Genomic DNA, 12,281 nt, shown 5'->3' with positions numbered 1-12,281 from the left:
AATAGATTAGATGGTTATTTGAGTTGACTAAATGCTATTTGTCAAGAATAACCGAACATCAATGACCTCATGTTTCTCTCTGTTCTTGATATATTTTTGAATGTACAAAAATGATATTATCCTATACTTTAGAGAGCTTTGAAACTGTTATGAAACAAATTCGACATATGTTACATGTTGTTAAGTAACTATACTGGGCACAAATCAAACATGACCTTGGTTTCTTGAACACAGATTGTAATCGATCAACAGTAAATATAACAATGTTCAGTAGATGGATCCGTAACCTATGTATTCACCATATATCAAAAACTAGGTCTCCTAATAAAGAGTGAATTTTTTATTTATTTTACATAGTTCTCGTGTGTGTACGATCAGTTGTTGTTTTCATCGACATTAACCCCAGAGGGGCTCCAGGCGGAGTTAAAACAAAATAATATTCAATTTAGTGATATTTAGACAGTAAATGTGAATTCTATCATTCACCATCGTTTTTTAATAATTAAAGTTATACTACTGGGATTAACTTTTCCTTATTGGAACAGAATGTGGATGTTTTAGTATGAAACCTAAACCAATTATGTTTAACCGGTTGGAGTGGGGCAGTTCATCTCCAAAGACTGAGCTGCGGTACCACAAAGTGACTGAAGTTTGACGTTTAAATCATTGGTTGCCGTATCAGTGATCTTAATGTCAAGCTTTCGTCGCGAGGGCTGAAAGTACTGCATCCGATACCTAGTGTTGTGGGTGCGCACAGCTGAAGGGATGTATACTGGAAGAAAACAGATACCCAATGCTTTTAGGTTTTTTTACGGGTCGTTTCATAACCTCAATAACATCCAACTAACGTCATGTAACCCCATGTTGATGACCGAAAACATCCGTAAGATTCCGAAATGAAGATAATAAAAAAAATGAAGTACGTAGGTGACATTCATTTGTAAAAATCTTATGATTTTTTGTTTTAAGACGTAATGTCATTACACATCATTGTATGATAAGTACTTGTCAATGCATTTGATAGACTAGAGATCATGTATTTGCCAGTCTTATTTATCTCTTTTCTTGAAGCAATTAATAGAATATCAAAGTGAATTAAATATATTTCAACGTTTACTATACACAATTTGTTTGGTTGATTTTGAAGTTTATTATGTATACAGTTTTGCAAATTTTAGAACTTTTACTACGATGGAATTGTTACTTCTTTACAGAATGCTGCAATAATTGGTGAGCATTTATGGAATGAGACCACTTCTAATGAGACATGTTATATCGATGAATCGGAATGTACTGTGAGTGCAATTATAATCTCATCGTTTTTTTTCTTTTTCATATTTATAAATCACTGTTTTACTTATTTATTTAAACACATAAAAATTGGTATGAAGGGGCATCACATGCATATGCGCCACACAAATCTCGTTTGATTTGTTGTGAGGGCTGTGATACTGCCCACGTGCCCAAACTAAAGCAGGTGGTTTTCTTAGAGGGCCACACCCGGAGCCTTTGACCTAACGATCCGATCCACAAGGCAGTGGTGCATTGTGAGCAAATGCACTCCCATGGTAGCAGGTGACCAACGATTGATTCATATGCCATTTGTTCCCTCAGGATACTGGAGCCCATGTGCACCACTGGTTTGGAATGTGGGTTTTCCAACTCCCCTATGTGGACTTTCCGTGTCCACAGGCCCAGTCAAAGCTCTGGACATTCGCTTTTCGTCCTCTCAATTTCGCAAACAACCATAATGCCTTGAGAAGGCAATGAGTAGGACTTCCCTGACAGATGCTATATATGCGTGGTCACGTGAGAGCAAACTCTCCTCACTCTCGGCCGTACCAGGACATTTTGGGGCTAAAGTGTAATCGAGCCTGCCAGGATCCATATTTATAAATCACTGTATGCATTTAAATGTTGATGAATTTCATTGTGAAACAATGTCAAATTTACTTACCAAACTACTGATAGATTAAATGTATCGGTTTGAGAATGATAACTGCTTCGGTGATTCAACTATTTTCACATACAGAATAGTACATGACATGGTATGAGTAATTTTCTTCGAAGAATATTACAGTCCTATTTTGAAATCAAAAATTTCTACGTCATTTGTCTGTACTATATTGAGGTATTTAAAATGATTACATTCACTTAGTATTGATTCAAACAAACAATACTAAGTTAATTTAAACTTCACCCCATTGCACAAGCAAGTGGCCATCAGGACTCAATAGCTGAGTGGATAACGTGATAGCGTTTAAAGAGAAAGGTACTGGGTTCGAGTTCCAGAGTGAACATCAACTCTGAGATGCAGGTACATCCAGCTGACGAGTCCTAAACAGGACGAAACACGCGTCCTGTATTGCACAGCTAGCCACTATCCATCTTTGCTTGTTACGTTTTTACTGTTGTCACGTAACACAGAATGCGTATATAATTGACTTCAGAAAATAATATTTTTATGAATGCTTATTTAATGGAAAAGACTTTGAATTTATCTTTTGATATGATCTTATATCCCCGTAATTATGTCAGCCCAAGTATTTTGATATTTTAAAAACTCTAGATAGCAATTTCATTCCGGCTCATAGGTCTAGAGGTTGACCTCTGACATATAAGACTAAAGGTTCTAGGTACGATTACTGCGTATGAGGTCATGGATATGCACTGCTGAGGAGTCTCATATTAGGACGAAACAGCCGTATAATCTCCTCATGTTTCCAATGTTAATCTAACTTAGATCAGTTCATGATATCAATGAAGGGTTAAGATTTCAGATTTTGAGAGAGTGTTAATTTGCTTGCTGTATATTATCTACTGGGATTGGATTGAGTATTTGATGCTTTTATTTTTTTGTATTATATTGTCAAAAGATATCAAAAAATGATTAGATAATTTTAATATAAATCTTATCTTATATTTAATAATAGAATCATTATTTAACAGATGTAAGAGAGATGTGGAGATTGTTCAATTTTTTTTCATGGTCTACATCATTTACTGATCTTAATTAAGCATATGACCTTAATGTAGATTATTAAAACATAACACAATTATTTATTACACAATGAACAGTTTAAATATATTTTTAGCATTTACAAATGATGTAATATGTAAACTGAATGTATAGTGTATGTTACTTATGTCGATAGATATAAGTAGTATGTAACACTAATCGAAAGTGGAATGTCTGACAGCAGAAGGTTGGGAAAATCGAGTTGAAGGGAACAAGAATGTAAACAGAGAGTCATTGTAATGGCAATAGAAATAAAGGAACTATGAAGTTTGTAAGAGACAATCGATGGATGATATGCAAATGAAGTATTTAATGTATGGTTTTTACAATTTACAAATACACTCTGCTATTTCGGTTAGAAAAATAAATTGGTTATCCCCACCTAAGTGTTAGTTCATTCCAGAATACTTTTTAAAGTTTTAAATACATTATAATTTGACTTAGTTAGTAAGCTTAAATTACTCCATACTATGTACATAGTGGAATTGAATGATATTGCGTAGGTTGTATAAATGTATACAATTTAATAAGTGAGAAATAAAAATAACCAAACTTCTAACGTGTACCCTTCAATAATCCACCTTTTTTCATACAAAAACTTGCGTCATTTATGGCGTAGGCGAGATATTTGTCTAGCAACCAAAGGACTGGTTCACTGCGCAGCAGTTCGTTCCGTCCTACTTTATGGCAGCGAAACATGGCCGATAAGAGTGAAGGATATTCGTAGGCTACTAGTATTCGATCATAGGTGTCTTCGACACATTGCTCGTATATTCTGGGACCACCGAGTAAGTAATGCAGTCGTTAGGAAACGGGTGCTAGGTGAGAGTGGCAAATCGAATAATGTAGTAGTAAAACTCCATCATTTGAGGAGACTGGGACAAGTGTTACGTATGCCCAAACACCGACTGCCCCGACGTGCAATGTTTTATGGTGTAGGAGTAAGTTGGAAGAAAGCTAGGGGCAGCCAGACCAAAATGTGGCACAAATCCATAAAGTCACTAACAAGTGGACTGAGCTATGTTGTTAGGTGTAGACTACCTGGTTGGGATTCGTGAGTTGATAGCAATCGATGGTTAGAGACGTTGAATGACATGACTCAAAATTGTTTGCAATGGCGAAGGTGCATCCACATTTTGTGTTCTACCAAATTCTAATCTTCTGAATTCTTCATCTCTCTATATTTTTCTCTTTTCAAATTTAGTTTACTGTATTATACTCCTTGAATAACATCTTCAAACCCTAATCTTTCCGATTACTGCTTATACTTTTACTACTTCTACCACTATGGGATTTGAATCGACAACTGCATCTCTGTGTTAATGTGGTATGGCAACTCGAACTGATGTACGTACGTACGAAGTTCTTCGTTGTAACTAATTGACTGACTATTTAGATCTACTAGAAAAAAAAAAAGAAATACTGGTTTCGTAATAATCATACACTATAATTATTAGACTTCTTTTCAATGAATCAAGTGTAGTTTTAATATACAAATAATTATAAATTAAAATCTAATTTATTGAAATCATTCATTGGCGCTTATATCATCCATTCACTTTACTTATCCATAAATAATACTTTTAATTCAATTCATTTTACATCATCATATGTGGTTATCTTTAATTCCTTGTATTCTATCATATTTTTGACATTTGAAATCTCTTGTTTTTTTCCTTATTTATTTATCTCTCATAGCTGGTTTAATCATCACGTAATTTGGTTTCTTTTTTCTTTTCTTATTTATTCCAATTATAAATGATCTTAATTAGTTAAATTAAGTTATGGATAGACAATAGGAATGTTATATGAATCTTAATTGATTACTGAATCGTAACCAATGTGTGTTGTGTTTGTCTAATCTCTTTAAGTGGTACTTGATATCTATCAGTTAATTTACAATGTATCCTGTAGTACTTCTTTTTTTTTAAATGACAAAGAAGATTTGTGTTTTGGGTGTATGCTTTCAGTTGTGTAATGTTCCTTGAGTTGGTTTGTTTAATTGGGAAGCTTACTTTTCTATTTCGTAAAAATGATTTGTTTAATTTATCCAAGATTATTTAGTGTTCCGAGTGATTTAATACCGTGTGGATAATATTTATATTTTAAGTGATAGAAATCAATCACCAGGAAACGGTACATCTATACTAATCGTATCTTTAATCATAAAGAAGCACACGTCTAGGCGAGACTATAATTTATGGAAGACTTTTGAACGAATATTAAGTGACCTTGAGAAATGTTAGCCAATCAGTAAACAGTCAGCGTAGAGTAAAAATATCTTATACAAAACCAAAGAGTTAAAGTGGAAACACTTCTTTTATATGGTCCACAAACTTATCAAGGTTAGAAATAGATTCAAAGATTCCAAAATCGTAATGCATAAGGTAGAGGAACTCATCCATATGGCTCCATAATACTCAGTCTCTGGAGCCATGATAAGGTCACAAAATCCCTCTTGGCCTCCACCACATAGCTTCAATATTGCTTGTGTGTACTCCGGTTGTGTAAATTTATCATTTTTATTATGGATGTGTCCCTACAATACTCATACCACTGAACAGCAGAAGTTTCAGTGACATCTACGATTATTGCGGCCAATTTTACCAGTGCTTCTATTGTACTGTTGGCGGCAATTATTATAATATGCCATTGTCTCAATCTGGATCGAGCGATAAAATTTTCTATGCTAGCGAAAGTCTTCATTCAACATATATTACATCGAAGAACATCACGGTAGTTTGCACAAGGTCTACAAGTCATTTGATCACTGCAAATTTAAATAAAAAAACTTCTTAGTAGTCTCATTTGTTGTAGCCGCTTAATTGCCAAGTTTTTTCTAAAATCTTCTGTGATCCGATTGTACATGAGCATCAGGTACTGAAATTGGCGCTATGACCTTCAAATCCCTCAAACGCTTCTGATTGGCTTGTCCACAAATTATAGTCTCGCCCACGTCTATTTTGAATTCATATCACTTATTAGATGGGAAAATAATAAAAACTGAAATTGTTGAAGCGTTTTTGTGATATTGAGAATAACTCTAAACTATAGTACGATTTGTTCTGGAGTATCATTTTTGGATAATATATCATATATGATCACGCAGAATACCAAATAAATCACACGTAGTGGAGAAACTCTGGAAGAGGTAAAGACATTCACGTATCTGGGCAGCATGATTGATGAACAATGAGAATCAGATGCAAATGTAAAGACAAGGATTGGCTAAGTAAAGACAGCATTCCTAGGGTTGAGGAACACATGGAACTCAAAACAACTGTCAACCAATTTCAAAGTTTAGAATCTTCGACACGAACGTGAAAACAGTTCCACTATACGGAGTTGAGACGTAGAAAACTACTACAACCATCATCAAAAAGGTACAAGTATTTATAAATCGTTATCTACGAAAGATACTCAATATCTGTTGGTCGAATACGATCAGCAACAGCCTACTGTGGGAGAGAACAAATCGGATTCCTGATGAAGAGAAAATTAGGAAAAGATACTTGGATTGCATAGGACATAGATTTCGGAAATCCTCAAACTACATCACGAAGCAAGCGCTAACCTGGAATTTTGAAGGGAAAAGGAAAAGAGAAAGGACAAGTAACACATTGCATTGAGAATTAGAAGCAGGTATCAAAAAGATGAATATTGCCTGGAAACAAATAGAAAGGATTGTCTAGGAAAGAGTTGGATGTCGAGTGCTAATGAACAGCCTATGCTCCTAATATGAGGGATAACAGGCGTAAGTAAGCATATCATATATGATATACATCAAGTTATTCAGTCATTTATCAATTCTTAAAACTCAATCTAATGACACTGAATGTAATTGTACTTCATTATATGACATCATTTACTACTCATATAATTGATGGATTAGAGTTAGATCTTTTAAAAATAACCAACTACTTAATTGATTGATTTCGAATTTATTTAATTTATTTCAATAGTTTTTTTTTGTTATGTAATCATCTGTAAAATAAAACATGGATTGAAAAAATTAGTGTTCAATGAATTGTGAACTATTCTTATTATAAGTAGTATAGTTTTTTTGGAAACAAAACAATACATCTTTTAATTATACCACAATATGATCATTCAGCATTTTCTGTATATCCTTATCACATTCAAATATGTTTGATTTATTGCATTGCTTTCATTATAATGACAAGGTTGTTTCGTTTTTTATCAATGATCTCTTTTCAGTAAACAAAGTGCCAACTGGATATATTAACAGTATGGCTGTTAAATAAACAAAATAATAGATGTTACCTACTTACTTACTTACTTACTTACGCCTGTTACTCCCAATGGAGCATAGGCCACCGACCAGCATCCTCCAATACACTATGTCCTGGGCCTTCCGTTCTAGTTCTATCCAATTGTTGTTCATTCTTCTCATGTCTGTCTCCATTTCTCGGCATAATGTGGTCTTTGATCTTCCTCTTCTCCTTTGGCCTTCAGGATTCCATGTGATTGCTTGCCTTGTGACGCAGTTGGGTGATTTCCTCAATGTGTGTCCTATCCACTTCCAGCATTTCTTCCTGATTTCTTCCTCCGCTAGAATCTGGTTTGTTCTCTCCCACAATAGAATGTTGCCAACTCGCTAAAAAAACGTTAACCAGAAAATAGATTTAACATCAGTGCTATTTTCGTTTCATACATATGACATGTTATTAGTGAATGTGATTTTCTATAAAAATTCATTCTTACTAACATTTAATAATAGTTAACTAGCCAATTAGCAGAGGCTAAAATAATATTTATCAAGCTTTATTGACCTATCTGTAATATGGTCACCACTTTAGATAACTTTGTATCCCTCAATGGTCAGTCACTCATAAATATCTCAATCCTAAAAGAGGTGAGTCACTGCTCAAATACGTTATTGATAACGTTCTGGACTGTAAAGTTAGATTATATTTAATCGAAACCGTTAGGGAGCACCCTCGAAATTACAGGTACACTAATGTGACGAGTGTCAAATGGCTCGAAACCTGCATCCAGGGTATCTTATTAACTACCTTCCCCCAAACGCCCTGGGACGGCCGAGAGTGGGGAAAGTCCGCTATCCCTCTTCAAATCCTTTCACACAGCCACGCGTATAAAGCCTCTGCCAGGGAAGCCCTACTTACTGCTTTCTCGAGGTAGGGGTGTTGTTTACAAAGTTGAGAGCTCGAAAAGTGAATGTCCGAAGCTTTAACTCGGTTGATGGATATGGAGGATCCACATAGGATAGTTGGAAAACCCTCACATCGAACCAATGGTGCACATGGGCTCCAGTACTCTGATGGAAAGAATGGCGCATGAACCAATCGTTGGTCACTGGCTAACATGGGCCTGCATCTCCTTATGTTGATCCACTGCCTTGTGGATCAGATCTTTAGGTCAAAGGCTCGATGTGTGGCCCCCTAAGAAAACCACGCGCTTGTCCTTGGGCACCCGGACACCATCATAGTCCTCACACAATCAATATGAAGTGACGATTTTTTGTGCGGCGCATATATATCTGATGCCCCCTCTTATCAATATTGATGTGTTCAAATAAATAATTAAATAATCTTTAACCAGCTATAGTGATATTCATTATCTGGTATTCAGTTTATTTTTAAACAGTGAATGGACTAGATTACTTAGGTTTTAATTAAATTTTACTCTTACGTACAGTAATGCTTGTGTGAATAAACGTTTGTTTGTCTTCATCCGCCTTACTTGTTTATTATCCATGCATTTGTACTGATTATTTGCACAATTAATGTTACGTTATTCTTTATACTTGATTTCCATATTATTATGCTCGACTTCTGATTAGACATTAGCATCCAGTAAGAGACTCCCAGCAATCAGTAAAAAAATTTTGATGTACAGCAATAGTCTAACCGAAATAACATAGTTAATTAAGGGCTATTAATAATTTTTCGAGGGTGAATTCCTAACACAAAACAATAGGCAATGTTTATTAATGTAAACTTAATACATGGTTGCTATATTTTCTGGTGTTGAATTCAATATAAATATTTGTTTACACTGAAGAAGAGGCTCAATTTAAGTCACGAAACGTTAGAAATAAAATTTTCTACTCATTTGGATATTTTGTATAGTTGAGATTAGGAGTCAATTGAAGCTAGACCACCATGGAAAAACCTGAAAGCACTTGACGGCCGTTTCGTCCTATTTAGGTACTACTCACTAATGTACATCCACCATCCCATCTCGCGAGATTCGAACCTAGGACCTACCAGTCTCGCGCCAGATCACTCAACCGATAGACCACTGAGCCGGCATCCAACGGTGTCCAGTGCTTCCAGTTTTTCCATGGTGGTCTTGCTTCGATCGGCTCATGACCTCAACTATATAAAATTGCTAAAATCTCCACGAAACCCCCTTCTGATCATTGGGATATAACAAAAAACATATTTATTATTTAAAAAATGAGTTTGTTTAATCGGATCAGGTTTTATTTTTTTTAAAGTTTAATCGCGTCTCATATACATATCATATATCTCAGTGAAAGCAATTATTTTACATGTTACATAAATGTATGTTAACTTTACGCATCCTTCATAATCGACTGCATCATGAAGTGAATTAGAGTTAAACTTATTGCCTTAAACGTAATGTATCTAAAGTAGAATAATTCTTATTTGTAAAGAAAAAAATCATTCAGTGAAGTGTAGTATTACTAGCAAGTACCGTATTACATCACTGATAAAATGGTTATTGTTGAACTTTAACCTTTCACTGATTAGATAACATATTTTCATGGTACTTTTACAAAGTAAGAGAGGCTATTATTAAAAATTCATGTCTGGGTAAAAGGAAACCGATGCTTAGCGTTCCATCAAGTCACTTTTTTATATCGACAAATATGTTTTATTAGTGAAGATTAAAGAAATTTTATTACTTACTTATGCCTGTTACCCCCCAATGGAGCATAGACCGGCGTCAGCATTCTCCAACCCACTTTGTCTTCCTTTCTAGTTCTATCTAATTTATATATAAATCATTGTTAATAAATAAATGCGGGGTGTAAATGCTGAAGTCTTTATTTGCATAGATATCTTTAGAGTGAACATTCAGTAATGACATCCATTTATAGTTCCTTTAATCAGTACTTTCAGATTATGTCCCAACTATTAAACATTGCTGAAGAGTCCCATACTAGGATGAAACGACTGTCTAATGGTTCTAGATTTTCATTACTTATTTAACATAAGTTGGTTTACGGTTACGATGAAAATTTAAAAAAATGTATTCCTGAAGTTGAATCCAATTGTTTATACTTTTAACATTTTCAGATAGCGAGTTGCGTATTCAGTATTATAAATGAGTGTTTACCATATGTATGACTTGATTGCACCTACACTTTAAGGGTTGACGAAAAACTAAATGTGAATCAGTTTTCCGAATGTATAAATCCTTGGTTGTGATGTCATGGTTGAACAATAACCAGGAGTAGATGGGCAGAAGGAAACAACTAATGATTCCTGGTTTTTAGTAATTTTTCTGCATAAAACGTAACACTATTCCACAGAAAATATTTTGAAAATTGTGTGGTTTAATTAACAGACTTCACTTAGTTAGGTCTCTCTGTGGTCTTAAATGCATGCTCCTGATGTGTCCCGTACAATGACGGAACGTATCTCTTGTGCTGCTTCAATTTCGATTATTGTCCGACTGACGTCAGTTCTTTATGTAAACTATTAAATTCAGCAGTCTTCATTAACCTCGTCTACTAATATCTTCGAAACTATCCAGTTTAGTGTTTCCGGTTATATCTGAGTTTATGAAGGTTGAACTTGCTTTAAAAACTGGTAAATAATTCATATTTAACGTTAATAGGTTGCATTATACAGTATTTTAAACATCATTTCATCAGATGGCTTATCCAATGATTAGGTTGTTTTAAAAAGGGACTTCATTTAAAATAGTCATTAAACAATGAAGTAAACTAGGGCAAATTTATTATTTTTATATCCTACTGTTTGTGAAGCTTCTGATTATTGTTGAATATTGTCAATATTTTAGATCGAGTGTTTGTTTGTGTGTGATTCGTTTATCTGCAAATTCTTGTAACATTTTTTCATCACGTACGTTTATTTATATTCCACAATAATCCTTTAGAATGATCTACAGAAGCCAAAATGTGGGTGAGAGCATTTCGATCAATCAGCACATAAATTGTTAACATTGTCGAGTATAATCGGGTTAAATACCATGCACTGATTGGATCATTACCTACTCTATTACTTAGCTTATCATGTTTCCAGTTTCCAAATATTAATGATTATCAATAAACCTATAATTAATGTAGTTTGTTTAAACATCTTGACATAAAGATCCCATTCTTATTTTCTCATGTTTTCTTTACTGTTCAAATTCAAATGTAGGTTTAGTCTAGGGATATTGTAACAAAAAGTTAGTCAGTAGCAAAAGTTCAAATAGAAGATATTTAAATATCAGGTTCTATTTGAATGAATATGCATTCTGTTATATCGTGTGCGTGCCCTGTTAATATTTGAACGTTATAAGACCGCCAATAAGAGAGCAGTGATTTATCGATCGCCCAATGATACACAAAAGCCGTATGAGCAGTCTTGATTGCTTGTCAGTCCTGCTTTCTGCCTAGCCCAGCCAATTACGTCTAGAACACCAACAACAGCCTCTGCATTATAAATCATTACTCTCAAACATACTGGGTTTATATACCAAACAAACTGACCAAATCGTACCACAGAATAAAAAATAACATTTGTACAAGATTTAGCTAAATGTGGCTGTGAATAGGGAAAACAGTAATTAATAGACTGGGTATAACTCAAGAATGGTAAATCGTGTAGTAATAGTTCATAGGTCAAAACAAAGCTTATAATAAGAGGAACACGAATACAAATAGTTTAGTTACTTAACAATTATACAGTAGGAAATATACACATTACATTGGTTCATAAATAGTCCTCAAAAGTTACGATTCACAATTCTCTTCGGGATACAACACATTCAGTTATCAGTTAATTGATAAAAATCCTATTTTTAAAACTAAATTTCTATATTTAAATTTCATTTGACTTATACAATCTTTTAAACAATTAACTTCATATTTGACTAAACAGTGTGCTTTCTTGATTTCCGATGATGGGTTAACGTTTTTTAGCGAGTTAGTTTTCTATGGAATTAAGTTGCTAAACCCATGCCCAACCCTCCTCGTTTATCCAGGCTTAGGACCGGCAGTAGCTCCCGGAGACGAAGG

At 34.3% G+C, this 12,281-nt stretch overlaps 1 protein-coding gene across 1 annotated transcript in view; it reads left to right on the top strand.

The window, feature by feature from the left end:
• Positions 1–12,281, top strand: part of Smp_131210 (hypothetical protein) — a gene marked incomplete at both ends in the record, with an annotated part of 45,684 nt that overhangs the window by 24,681 nt on the left and 8,722 nt on the right. Inside the window, one exon of the mRNA XM_018798416.1 lies at positions 1,215–1,295. Coding sequence (XP_018653360.1) covers positions 1,215–1,295 — 81 coding nt within the window. The remainder of the gene's footprint in view (positions 1–1,214; positions 1,296–12,281) is intronic.

Source organism: Schistosoma mansoni, chromosome 6 (genome assembly GCF_000237925.1).
Source record: "Schistosoma mansoni strain Puerto Rico chromosome 6, complete genome".
Taxonomy (NCBI): Eukaryota; Metazoa; Platyhelminthes; class Trematoda; order Strigeidida; family Schistosomatidae; genus Schistosoma; species Schistosoma mansoni.
The sequence above is the reverse complement of the archived record's forward strand: the minus strand, read 5'-3'. Positions and strand labels throughout refer to the sequence as shown.